This window comes from Trachurus japonicus, chromosome 18 (genome assembly GCF_045865225.1).
Source record: "Trachurus japonicus isolate A0001 chromosome 18, Traja_1.0".
Lineage (NCBI taxonomy): Eukaryota > Metazoa > Chordata > Actinopteri > Carangiformes > Carangidae > Trachurus > Trachurus japonicus.
Window position 1 is genome coordinate 8,692,623 of NC_140924.1, and position 14,394 is coordinate 8,707,016.

The 14,394-nt window shown below is 42.6% G+C and overlaps 1 protein-coding gene across 3 annotated transcripts in view; it reads right to left on the reverse strand.

Moving 5' to 3' along the window:
• The window catches only part of exoc6b (exocyst complex component 6B), a 168,801-nt gene that overhangs the window by 100,481 nt on the left and 53,926 nt on the right, over positions 1-14,394 (reverse strand). For 2 of the 3 annotated variants that reach the window (XM_085759054.1, XM_085759052.1), the window contains exons 9-13: positions 6,865-6,948; positions 5,921-5,967; positions 3,014-3,134; positions 2,835-2,906; positions 863-960 (exon numbers count right to left, since the gene is read on the reverse strand). In XM_085759054.1, coding sequence (XP_085615180.1) covers positions 863-960; positions 2,835-2,906; positions 3,014-3,134; positions 5,921-5,967; positions 6,865-6,948 — 422 coding nt within the window. The remainder of the gene's footprint in view (positions 1-862; positions 961-2,834; positions 2,907-3,013; positions 3,135-5,920; positions 5,968-6,864; positions 6,949-14,394) is intronic. The other variant, XM_085759053.1, reaches the window with a different exon arrangement.

The window sequence follows — 14,394 nt, forward strand, 5'->3', positions numbered from 1 at the left end:
CAGAACCAGAACCAGGACCACTGAGCTACTGGAAACAGGTTCCTACACATTTTACATTTCCAAATTCCATACTTTTTCCAGACCCTCATTTCCAGACTTCCACTGCAAAAAACTCAAAATCTTACCAAGAATATTTGTCGTATTTCTAGTCAAAGCAAATCTCATTATACTTAAAATAAGACTCATCACATAAGTAGTAGCTTGTTTTACTTCTTTCAAGCAGATTTTCACTTGAAATAAGTAGAAAAATCTGATAGTGGAGCAAGTTTTTCTTTCTTATTACAAGCACAAAAAACTTTCTTTCACTGGCAGATTTTTCTACTTATTTCAAGTGAAAATTTGTTTGAAACAAGTGAAAATGATCTAAAAACAAGTAAATTTTTAATGTGATGAGTCTTATTTTAAGTGGTAAGAGTTTAGTTTTGACTAGAAATGAGACATTTTGACAAGAAATAAGACAAATATTGTTGGAAAGATGTTGAGTTTTTGCAGTGTCTCAGAAAAAAAATTCAAATAATTTGTGACATTTGAGCCAATAGATGTGTTTCATGTTAATAAATCATGCAATTAATCATTTGTTTTCATTTTTCTGAATTAGTATGCCATTATGTAACCAAATCATTTCCAGGAGATTGTAGCTAGGTAGCCTACTGTACAGTAGCGCATACAAAATGTGAATATGACTGAATAAGTATTAAGATAAATATATTTCCATACAATAGTTTCCATTTTCCATACTTCTCAAGACCTGGAAATGTATAAAATCAAATTCCATATTATTCCATACTTGCGTAGGAACCCTGTGGAAACCACCGTGTGTGTGTGTGTGTGTGTGTGTGTGTGGGTGTGTGTGTGTGTGTACCTGAAGGTGAGGTTCCACCTCTTCAGCAGGATCTCTCCGTACTGCTCCCTCATCTCCAGCAGCATGTCGAACAGCTGCGACACCGGGAACCCGTAGCCCTGAAGGACACATAACCAGGACCGGGATCAGGATCAGAACCAGAACCAGGACCAGGTTTGAGATCAGATGTTTCAAACTGTCTGGACCGGAGCTGCTCTGATCACACAACTCAAAAAATACAGACTCTTTGATAGGACAAGGAGCCTCTACACCGACATCGTTTGGTTCAGACTTTTGGACTTTCCCGTTTGATCCGAACCAAATTTACAGGTGTGAAAGCTTCCCAGGACCACGGTTCATTCAGACCACAGACCCGAAATTTGGTCCAACCAAAAGAGCTGGTCCTAGTCCGAACCAAACGAAACAATAGTTCGGACTTTTGTAACGTGAAAGCCCCCCAGCCCCGATGGTTCGGACTTTCGTACCATTAACAGGAAGTTGTTGTAGTTAGCCCTTATAACTGCTCAAAAAAATAAAGGGAACACTTAAACAACACATTGTAACTCCAAGTATATCACACCTGTGTGAAATCAACCTGGGATGATCATTTTGATTTATATTGATCATTTTTATGTTATTTTGTTCTCAACACACTGGTGTTGTCACGATACCAACATGTTGGTACCGGTATCGGTACCAACATGTTTTTCAATACTTTTCGGTACTTTTCCAAATAAAAAGAGAACACAAAAAATGTCATTATTGGCTTTATTTTAATAGAAAATCTTAGAACTATAACATATGTACCAGTAAATAATCAGTAAATCAGTAAACAGTCACTGCTGCTGCAGGATTAAATTTCCATCTATATTAATCTGAACTCTTCCTAAATTAAAACATTAGTGGTCTGTTGAATATGAATATCAACTTGTTTTCTTTGTGTTATTTGAGGTCTGAAAACACTGCATCTTTTTTTGTTATTTTGACCAGTTGTAATTTTTGGGAGAAATTGTCATCAGTAGTTTATAGAATGAAACACAAACGTTCATGTTACTCAAACACATTCACACCTATTGTTTCCCTAACCCTTCCCTTGCTTCGTTTGTGACTCGCTCGCTCGCCGCGGCTCAAATTACAATGCGGCGACTTCACGCGGCGACGTCACCGCTGCCGGCAGCGCAGAATGAAAGTACCGGTCCCATCTAAGCGCAGTATGGTACCGTTTTAAATGCGTCAGTACCCCGGTACCACTCTAGTACCGGTATACCGAACAACCCTACAACACACTCTACTATATATTGAATAACAATTTTAAACTGCAATATTTCATTAATTGAGATTCTAAGATGTGTTGTTTAAGTGTTCCCTTTATCTTTTTGAGCAGTGTATATAACCAGATCAAATGTAGGCAATGGAGCAAAAACACAAAACTTGGTTCGGACTTTCAGGGGTGAAAACTCTCAGACAGTAACTGAAGTTTCAGCTTTTCATTACAGAACACCAAACTTAACATCTTATAATTAGAATCAACATCTGGTTCTTCAGGAAACAGAAAATGTTTTTTTGTTTTTTGTTATTCAACTCAACATATTGCCACCTGATAAGACACGGTTATCGGGTAAAATATACCGTCCGTCCACGTCTTCACACGGATCAGGAAACTGGAGCTGGTGTTTGGGTCTTCAGCCGTTCACCATCACTTCATCACTTCATCACATCCGTCCATATCCTCACCCACATCCCCTTCACCTCCTCATCCCTCCATCCTCTCATCCGTCACACTCACTCCATCCCGGTCGGTTCGTACAGTGAAAGCTGAGTTCTGTCTCACGTTTGGACTCGGTTCGATTTCTTTTTTTATAATAAAAACACAAAAAGCTTTGAACTCGTTTCACAGAGATGACCACACACACACACACACACACACACACACACACACACACACACACAGACAGACACACACACACACACACAGACACACACACACACGTACCTGCAGCGTGTCGGCGAACAGCACGATGAGGTTCTTCAGGTCCAGCACCAGGTCGGGGTCGTCGCAGTACGACTGGACAGACAGAGCAGAGTGTGTGTCAGACAGTCTGTGTGTGTATTATTAGAGGTGTGTGTGTGTGTGTGTGTGTGTGTGTGTGTGCGTGTGTGTGTGTGTCTCACTGAGTGTGTCCTCAGGGCGGCCACGATCTTGGACAGGGCCAGCTCCCACAGCTCCTCCACGTAGGCTCTGTTGACCAGACCCTGGGTGGTGTGAAGGACGTGGTCCTCCACCACGAAGAACCTGAACAACAACAACATCTGGATCACCTCAGAGGAAACACACAACCTCTATACACACACACACACACACACACACACACGTCTCTATATACACACTGTCCGTCCAAAAGATGTCACTCATGTCGGTTTATTCTGAAGGTCTGTTTTATTTTGAAAGTGTTTTTTGTATTTGTCAGTCGGTGTTTTATTTGGACGCTTTGTGTTGTTGTTGCTGTTTATCTTATTTTGATGCTCTTATTCTGAAAGTCTGTGTTTTATTCTGAAGGTCTGTGTTTTATTCTGAAAATCTGTGTTTTATTCTGATGTTTTGTGATTTATTGAGGCACTCTTATTTTGAAATCCTCTGTTTTTATTTTGGATGTTCTATCGCCAATTCACGGCAACCGAGCCACAGCAGTAAGCTGCTAAAAACTGTTTTAATTTCAGCTTTAGCGCTTTTAACACGTGGCTGGTTAAATTGTTTTTGGGAGATTAATGTTGTCTCATTGATGAAAACTGTGGCAGTGGCATTAGTTTGTTTGAATGAACAGTGAATTGGTCTGTATTTCTATGGGGGGGTATATCGCCACTCAGTCGCTCTGGTCGGCAGTCGGGGCGGTCACAGTGTGTTTCACTTTTTCCTTTCTCCCGACGAGAGGCGACAGACTCGTCGGCCAAAGCCGTCGGCGTCGGGACGCGTCGGGAAGCGTCGTGGCGGTGTGTTCCTGGCTTTAGGGATGGAAGTAGTTCTGACTCGTGTCTGTAGTGGAGTATACAACAGCATGTTTGGGCCAAATCTAAAATAATAATCAAGTTTTAAAGCTGCAGGTTCAGAGGTTATGAATGATGCTTTTTTTTATGGCTGATTTCCCACTTTATTATGTCAGAGAATTATCCAAAGTTGTTGTTTTTTTGTTCCTTTTGTAAATCTAATAAAAGTTTTACTGTTTTTATTTCTTGGAGATGTGGAGAGTTGGATTTAGTTTCATTCAAAATTAACGTTTTATTTCCTTTTTCTTTGTTTTTTTTTGTTCATGTCACAGCAAATCTAACTCTCGTTGATAAGATGCACTGAGAACTTTATCAATACACTGTTGTTGTCATGGAGACAATTAGTTAGTTTCTCCCGGACAGAGAAAGGATGAGAGGGTGAGAAAAGAAGAGTGGGAGAAACAGCAGCTGACGATGATGAGAGACACGGGACGGTTCGTCAGATGGGAATAACAGACCGGAGAGAGGGTGTGTGTGAGTGTGTGTGTGTGTGTGTGTGTGTGTGTGTGTGTGTGTGTGTGTGTGTGTGTGTGTGTGTGTGTGTGTGTGTGTGTGTGTGTGTGTGTGTGTGTGTGTGTGTGTGTGTGTGTGTTTATAGAAGCGTCTACTTGAGCCAGACAGACACAAGGAATAACAGCAATAAGCCAACGGCCGTCACACACACTCTATCAATCGTCACCACCCTGTGTGTGTGTGTGTGTGTGTGTGTGTGTGTGTGTGTGTGTGTGTGTGTGTGTGTGTGAGTTGGATGGAGCGATGGATGAGAGGAAAAGTAAAAGGAGGACAGGAGGGAGGGGTGGGTGTGGGAAGAAAAGGATTAGAGAGAGAGAGAGAGAAAAGAGAAGATGTAAGACTGTGAGAAGATGAAATGAGACGAGGTGTCGTTAAAAACTCTCTGTTTTCATTTCACTTCAAACTCCTCTCACTCGTTCTTCTGCCAAGTTACAGGGATGGAGGGATGGATGGAGAGATGGACGGACGGATGGATGGATGGATGGATGGATGGATGGATGGATGGATGGATGGATGGATGGATGGATGAATGGATGGATGGGATGGTTCAATGGATGGATGGACGGACGGATGGATGATTGAAGTATGGACAGATAGATGGATGGGAGGATGGATGGATGGATGGATGGAGAGATAGAGGGATGGATAGGAGGGTGAATGGATGGGTGGATGGATGGATGGATGGATGGATGGGGGGATGGATGGATGGACAGATGGATGGATGGATGGATGGATGGATGGATGGATGGATGGATGGATGGATGGATGGATGGATGAGATGGATGAGATGGGGGGACGGATGGATGGATAGAGAGATGGATGGATGGATGGATGGGTGGATGGAGGGATGGGAGGATGGATGGACGGATGGATGGACGGAGGGAGGGATGGATGGATGGATGGATGGATGGATGGATGGATGGATGGATGGATGGATGGATGGACGGAGGGATGGACACACGGATGAATGGGAGTATGGATGGATGGACGGATGGATGGATGGACGGATGGATGGATGGATGGATGGATGGATGGATGGATGGGAGTATGGATGGACGGATGGGTCAATGGATGGGAGAATGGATGGATGGATAGGAGGATGGAGGGATGGACGAATGGATGGATGGATGGATGGATGGATGGATGGATGGATGGATGGATGGATGGATGGACAGATGGGTGGATGGACAAATGGATGGATGGATGGACATATGGATGGATGGAGGGATGGACACACGGATGAATGGGAGTATGGATGGATGGACGGATGGATGGATGGACGGATGGATGGATGGATGGATGGATGGATGGATGGATGGATGAGAGTATGAGAGATGGATGGAAGGATGGACAGACAGACAGATGGATGGATGGATGGATAGATGGAAGTATGGATAGATGGATGAATGTATGGAAGTATGGATGGATGGATGGATGGATGGATGGATGGACGAATAGATTTATGGAAGTATGGATGGATGGACGGATGGATGGAGGTGAAGAAGACAGAGAGAGTCGACTCACCCGACAATCTGATTGAAGTACCGCCTGTATCCCTCCAGCGTCTCATGCTGGAAATGAAAGTAAAAGGTAGAACAGAGAAGAAGGGAGAGGGAGGGAGGGAAAGATGGAGGGATGGAGAGAGAGAGAGAGAGAGAGAGAAACAGGGCAACAGCAGCAGAAAGGTACAAACAGATAAAAAAAACAATCAGCATCACATCAACAATAAAACCTTTAGTTCACACAGATTAAAGGAGCGAGTGAGTGTGAGTAGAGGAGGTGTAGGTGTGTTAAAGGGACAGTTCACCCAAAATTGAAATTTCACTCATTATCTCCTCCCCCTCATGTGGACTAAGGGCTGGGAGAAGTTTCAGAGTTATCCGGCGTAGCAGTGCATGTCCATATAACGGTTGTCAATGGATACCAACTGTCTTCGTAACAAAAAGACACACCAAAAAACATCCAAATACCTCCATGCTGCTCGTATGTAATGTCCCTCTTGTATTGAAGCCCCGAAATGCGAAATTGTTCATAAAAAAATTATAAATAAGTCTATATTTCCGTCCAAATCGACCAGGAAGAGAAGCTTCCGCTACAAAACAAGCTTGAAATATAGACTTATTTAATTTTTTTCGGGACAATTTGGCATTTCGGGGCTTCAATACAAGAGAGACATTACATACGAGCAGCATGGAGGTATTTGGATGTTTTTTGGTGTGTCTTTTTGTTACGGAGACAGTTGGTATCCATTGACAACCATTATATGGACAAATACTGCTGCACGGACCCCCCCATAACTCAGAGAAGCCACGGAGGACTCTGAAACTTCTCCCAGCCCTTAGTCCACATGAGGGGGAGTAGATAATGAGTTGAGAAATTTCAATTTTGGGTGAACTATCCCTTTAAGGAGAGAGTGAGTGTGAGTAGGGGAGGTGTAGGTGTAGTGTGTGTTAACTGGGGGGTCGTACCATGTTAGAGTGGGGCTGCAGTACGAGCCGAGCCTGTTTCCTCCGCTGCTTCCTGTAGTAGTTCTCAAACTCGTCACGCAAACCCTGAAAACACACAAACACACCTGAAAATATGCACACACACACTGACACACACACACACACACACATACACCTGCTGCTGCGAACACGACTCACATCCAGCTTGGTGAAGGAAAAAGAGTGAGAAAAGGAGGAAGAGACTCCTCCTCGTGGTCATATCCCTCCGCCTCACAAACTAGTTCCAAGTTACAACCAGTGTCGCACAAAATATCAACTGTTACCATGAAATCTGGTCATAACTGTGAACTATTGGGTGTTTCGAGGTCACTGTGACCTTTGACCTTTGACTGCTTGCTGAAAAACTGTCCCTGAAGGCAACGCGCATCAGCGGTTTTGCATGAATTTACCTCGAAAACAACTCCTTTGAGTGCCAACTATGACAACATTCCCTCAGGGCTGTGGCCACCAAAATCTCAAAAATCAGTTCATTTTTTGAGTCGGCAAAAATGTGGAGGACCTGAAAACAACATGGCTGCTGCTTGGCCTGTCAAACAGACGCTCTGATCAAGGGGGCAGTTGTCGGTCTGAGAAGTGAAGTCACTTCCGCGTTCAAAAAACTGCAATCCCCTCTTCTTCCTCTGGGGGCTGGTGTCAGAAGGGAGCATTCTCCATAGACCCCCATGTTAAAATTGCCGACTTTACATCCTCAGTAAACATGTTAAAAGCCTGGTGTCAGAACGTTTTTTGTCTCAATCGATAGTTTCTACCCCCGCACACACTCTGAGGGGGGTGAATTTTTTTTTTTAACTCTACCGTTTTACTGTTATTAGGTTAAAACTCTGACCAATTAGGGCGCGGAAACGTTGAGTGACAGGTCCGAGCAGCTCCGTGGACAGCTGCTTCGAGGCCAGTGGGCGGGTTCTCGGTCGGCCAATCCAACATGGCGCTGTTCAGGCCGCCATGTTGGAGTCACAAAAACGACTCCCCAGAACCAATGGGTGACGTCACGAATGCTACGTCCATTCTTTTTACAGTCTATGCTTCTGATTTATTGACAAACTGATTCTTGATCATCTATAAAAAGTTTTGGTAACCCTTTAATTTACAAGCTGATAATTACATGGTAATTACGCGATAATGTCAAGAAACAGACAAGAAATAACGGTCAATGTCATAGTAATGTCATGCTTTCCATAAAGGCAAAAGATCACACTTGCTTTTCATGTTTTGGATTTTTTTGGGAAAGGCCAGAAATTGCCGTCGTTGCAATAGAATAAACCGATATTTCTGGACTGTTTCAGCCGTTACGTTTCACCGACTTCAGCCGAAGGTCGAATCTAAATGAGGCCTGAAAACCTGCAGGTCACCAACCCCACGGCATGATGGGAAACGTTGAGATAAGGTCGTGTGTGCGAGAGAGAGAGAGAGAGACAGTGAGTCTTTGATGACGGCAGCTGATCCCTGGTCAGTCGCGGTCGGCGTCGGCGCTCAGACATCAAAACTCAAACCCACACACAGACTCTGAACCAGCCTCCACCTGAACGGCTCTGAAGCTATCTGCTCCTTCCATTACACAGAAGCCTCGGCCTCTTATCGTGTGTGTGTGTCTGTATATGTGTGTGTGTGTGTGTGTCTGTATATGTGTGTGTGTGTGTGTGTGTGTGTGTGTGTGTGTGTGTGTGTTTCCTATCTGAGGGCTCAGACCACCAGGACTCTCAGGCCCAGAGATAAGGGGGTCCAGGTCCAGGTCTGGGCCGATAGCGGGGCCGATAGCTCCCTCAGTGCCACCAACAAACACACACACACACACACTCTGATAATCTCCAGCAGCCGACCTGCATGGCTCAGTTCTGACGATGACACACACACATAAAACGCACAAACACACACACATAAACACACACACACGGTCACATCACGAGCTGCTATCGCTGCGATAGGCGACGTTCACAAACACTGCAGTCGTTGTGTTTTAGCAGCTTCTCACAGTAAAAAGCAGCAGTGAGTCACGGTCACACAGACAGAAACCAGAAGAAACTAAAGAAACTAAATGTGTTTCATGTGAAATAAGTAACACAAATCAAACAGAAACAGAAGTAAAAGTAAAAAAAAATTAAATTAAATTAAAAAAACACCACATAAAATATGAGAGAGGGGTCTAAGTGTGATTTAGAAGTATGTCAGAAACAGTCCAGTGACTGAGTGTTTGCCAAACTGTTTTTCTTTGACTGTTCAGTTTATACATTTCACGAATAACAGTGGAATTTTCTTTTTCATATGTATGTAACAGAAAGAAAAATGTGATATAAACTAAAAGATATGTGGAAATACATATGAATAGCAATAAAAACTTGGTTAAAAAAAAAATATGAGAGAGGGAAAGAGTGCGTGATGTGGGTCCAGACTAAGAGGGGAAAAAAATTTAAAAAATTTGCAATAAGGAAAAAAAGTTATGAAAAGAAGTCTGCTGTTCGTTGATGTCAAAAAAGTCACAAATTTACATGGAATAAATAATCTGATTGTCAAGGAAAAGGTTGAAAATTTATGAGAAAAAATTAAAAAATATTCGGAGAAAAACCTTAGTTATACTTTGACATAATAAACTACCAATTTTTTTAGAAAAAAAAACATCCTCAAACTGATTGAGTTTTTCTTCTTGCAAATTTTGCGATTGTTGTATTTTTTTCCTTGTAAATTTTCAGCTTTAAACTTGTAACTCATTAATCGATAATACAAAACGCTGCACCTAATTTTTTTTATATTTAACGATTAATCTAACAATTAATTTCTCAATGATTCTAACGATTATTTTTTTATTACTTCATTAATATAATACAACGGAGTATTAGGGCCACAATGACAAATTAAAGAAAATCACAAACTTCGAGAATAAAGTCGTAAATTTACGAGAATAAAGTTGTCAATTTACGAGAATAAAGTCGTACATTTCCTACGAGAAAAAAGTCTTAACATTATGAGAATAAAGTCGTAAATTTACGAAAATAAAGTTGTCAATTTACGAGAATAAAGTTGTCAATTTACGAGAATAAAGTCGTACATTTCCTACGAGAAAAAAGTCATAACATTATGAGAATAAAGTCGTAAATTTATGAGAATAAAGTTGTCAATTTACGAGAATAAAGTCGTACATTTCCTACGAGAAAAAAGTCTTAACATTATGAGAATAAAGTCGTAAATTTACGAGAATAAAGTTGTCAATTTACGAGAATAAAGTCGTACATTTCCTACGAGAAAAAAGTCATAACATTTCATTATGAGAATAAAGTCGTAAATTTACGAGAATAAAGTTGTCAATTTACGAGAATAAAGTTGTCAATTTACGAGAATAAAGTCGTACATTTCCTATGAGAAAAAAGTCATAACATTATGAGAATAAAGTCGTAAATTTACGAGAATAAAGTTGTACATTTACGACTTTATTCTCGAAGTTTGTGATTTTTTTTTATTTCTCAATGTGGCCCTAATACTCCGTTGTATTATAAAAATGAATTTACCTGAAAAATAAATATCTGAAACTTGTCTCATCAATATTTCAATATTATTTTATTCAATCACCTTCTCTTACAAATAAAAATGTAAAAATCCTCGCTGTGTTACTACAATGCGACGAGTCGACACACATTATGCAAATCGTGTGGCGTTTGAGGTCTCAGAGGAGGCGTGTAAAACTGAGGCTGCGTTCACACGACGTCGACGTTTAGGGAATTCAGTTTTTGATTTTCTTTCTTTCCAAACTCTTTGTGTTTGAGCTTTTTGTTTTTGAGGAACGATTGTTGTGTTGATATGAAGTGCAGCAAGTCAGAAATAAAAAAAACAACAACTTCAGCTCGGCTCTTTAATTTCTTTTTGATTGTGGCCCCGTCGTGAACAATGAGCATTGAAAACACAACAGAACAATCCGGTCCGACTGTGTCAGATGTCAGATGCGGATCGAGCTGCTGCATTCGATGCCGCGAGGTGACAAAACTCTGATCCCGATCCTTCGCTCTGTATAAATTCCCAGTTTGACCCTTTAGCCCAAAAACAATGAGCATTCACAGAGGTCGTTCACCGGCCGTGAACTCTCCCAGAGAGAGAGAGAGAGAGAGAGAGAGAGAGAGAGAGAGAGAGAGAGAGAGAGAGAGGTGAAACACAGGACCAAGTGTGTGTGTGTGTGTGTGTGTGTGTGTGTGTGTGATGGAGGCAAAGAGATATGAAGACAGAGCGAGTCCAAGCGGAGAAAAGAAAAACAGAAACAAAAAGTCCAGAGAGAATCAAAGACGTAAGGAGAAAAAAACTAAGAAATAAACGTGTGAAGAAGTGAAACTGATTAATAGTGTTTATAAGAGATTGATGAGTTAAATGATAGGAACATAAAAGGGATAGTTCAACATTTTGGCAAACTGGCCCATTGCCATAGTCATCCCTATAGTCATAGCAGTAGGTTCGTTTACCTTTAATTGTCGGTGCAAGCTGTTTTTAGAACGGCGGAGCAGAGCCGTGAGCTGCTCAGCGCTACGCTACAGAGGCTCATTATGGGATTTCTTTGTTGGTTTCCCTCATCAAACTCATCAAATACACAATCCAACAACTCCACAACGCTCTGGTGGACAAGTTGTGACCTGCACGTTCCTGTCGGGGACAGTTTTTCATCATCAGTCTCTGTATTTCCCTCTAAAACAACTCTGTCTGGTAACGTTGTGTTATTATCTCATAGCGTGGTGAATGTGCAGCTCACAACTTGTCCACCAGAGCGTTGTGGAGTTGTTGGATTGTGTATTTGATGAGCACCGACAATTAAAGTTAACAAACCTACTGCTATGACTATAGGGATTATGGCAATGGACCAATTTGCCAAAATGTTGAACTATCCCTTTAAACCAATCAAACATGGTTCTCCATGGTGTGGACTGAATCCTTGAACTCTAGAAATCAAAAACATCCCGCGACTGATCACAGATGGAGATCTATGGTCTGTTCAGATCAGTAGTCGTTCATAGTTTTCACTCTTTCATTCAAGCATTTGCAAGTGAAGAAACGTCGCTACGCATTTACGTCGACACGGAGTATGAGCGCAGAAAGAACAAAGCCAGACGACATTCAGTTTTACCGTTTACGCGACACAATTTTCATTTCTTTCGGTTTAAGAAAAGGTTTATTCCACCTCTTGGCTTGTTTATTCTGATTTATACGGAGCATTTTCATTCGGTTTGGACTCATTTGGCTCCATGTGAACACGCCTCATGTCCCACATCCTTTGAGTTTTACACTGCTGACTTGTATCATCAGAACAGACATGTCCTCCCTCTCTCTCTCCCTCTATCTCTCCCTCTATCTCTCCCTCTCTCTCCCTCTCTCCCCCACTGAGGTGAACTGGTTCCTGCAGCAGCAACAACAACAAAAGGACGACTGTTCCTGTTCCTGTTCCGGGCTGGAAAAACTCTACTGGACTTTTTAAACATGGAAAAGAGACGACGGAGAGACGACGACGATGGTGATGGAGATGAATGGAGAGAATGGACGGATGGAGGAGGACGAGTGGTGGCGGGAGGAGGAGGGGAGAAAGAGGGAGGGAAGAGGGAGGGGAGGGTCTTGATTGCAAATGTGATTGTAGATCCAGGTTTACTAGAAAAATAAATGAAGGTGTGTGACGCGTGCCAGAGAAGTCGCTGTCGACATTTAGAAATCAGACTGTGGCAGAGTGGGATTTTCCAGTCGTGACCCCCCGACACACACACACACACACACACACACACACACACACACACACAGACACACACTCCTCCTCTCCCCAGTGCAGCAGCAAACTGTGCTGCTGGACACTCTGGTTTTCTTTTCTAATGGTAAATCCACTTCTCTGCCCAATGAGCCGTCAATCACACAGCTGCAAAACACACATACACACAGCTCTAATGGATAAAACAGAGTGTGTGTGTGTGTGTGTGTGTGCGTGTGTGTGTGTGTGTGTGTGTGTGTGTGTGTGTGTGTGTGTCCAGCTCTCTCTCCAACTTCTGGTCCAAAAAAGAACGACACTTATTAAACAAAAGTGTTGCAGCAGAGGAAGAAGAAGAAGGAAGAAGGAGATGATGAAGACCTGAAAACAATATGGCCGCCACTCTGCCCGTCTCCAGAGAAGGAGAAGACGACGATGGAGAAGAAGGAGGAGAAGGAGAAAAAAGAGAAGGAGAAAAAAGAAGAAGACGATGGAGAAGAAGGAGAAGAAAGAGAAGGAGAAAAAAGAGAAGGAGAAAAAAGAAGAAGACGATGGAGAAGAAGGAGAAGAAAGAGAAGGAGAAAAAAGAAGTAGGAGAAGAAAGAGAAGGAGAAAAAAGAAGGAGAAGGAGAAGACGAAGACCTGAAAACAATATGGCCGCCACTCTGCCCGTCTCCAGAGAAGGAGAAGACAACGATGGAGAAGAAGGAGGAGAAGAAAGAGAAGGAGAAAAAAGAAGAAAGAGAAGGAGAAAAAATAAGGAGTAGGGGAAGAAAGAGAAGGAGAAGAAAGAGAAGGAGAAAAAGAAGAAGGAGAAGGAGAAAAAAGAAGGAGGAGATGAAGACCTGAAAACAATATGGCCGCCACTCTGCCCGTCTCCAGAGGAGAAGAAGACGACGATGGAGAAGAAGGAGGAGAAGGAGAAAAAAGAAGGAGAAGAAAATGAAGAAGAAAGAGAAGGAGAAAAAAGAAGGAGAAGGAGAAGAAAGAGAAGGAGAAAAAAGAAGACGGAGAAGGAGAAGAAAGAGAAGGAGAAATAAGAAGGAGAAGAAAGAGAAGGAGGAGAAAAAAGAAGGAGAAGGAGAAAAAGAAAAAGAAGACGATGAAGGAGAAGGAGAAGAAAGAGAGGAAGAAGAAGGAAAAGGAGAAGTAGAAAATGAAGGAGAAGGAGAATCGAAAGAGAGGAAGAGCAAAAGAAAGAGAAGAAGGAGAAAAAAAGAATGAAGAGAAGACAAAGGAGGAGGAGAAGTGAAGGTGTGTGTCCTCACAGGTGAAGAGGTCAAACCTTTCAGCACCTTCACTCCTCTCTCTCCTCCGTCTCTTTTCCTTTATTCTCTCCCTCCTTTCCTCCCTCCTCTCTCCCTCCTTTCCTCTCCTCCTCCCCTCTCCCTCCCTCTCTCCCTCCTTTCCTCTCCTCCCTCTCTCTCTAATCTCTCTCTCCCTGTGTTTGAGTTCACACTCGTCTTCCTGTTGTTGCCCCTTCACCTCCCTGTGACCTCCCTCCCTCCATCTCCTTCTCCTCCGTTCTCATCATCACTCCTTCGCCTCCAACACGTCTCAATCTTTTTTTACCCTCCTCCATCCCTCTCTTTCCCTCCTTCTCCTCTCTCTCTCTCTCTCTCTCTCTCTCTCCATCATCTCTTACCCTCTCTCTAACCTTCCTCCCTCTCCCTCCATCGCTATTTTCCCCGTTCACTTTCTCCTTCCTGTCAAAGTTCATGCACTTCCTGTTCCCCCCCAGACACACACACACAAACAGCCGACCCTCTGGCCGTGTTGGCCCGGTCACCACACAC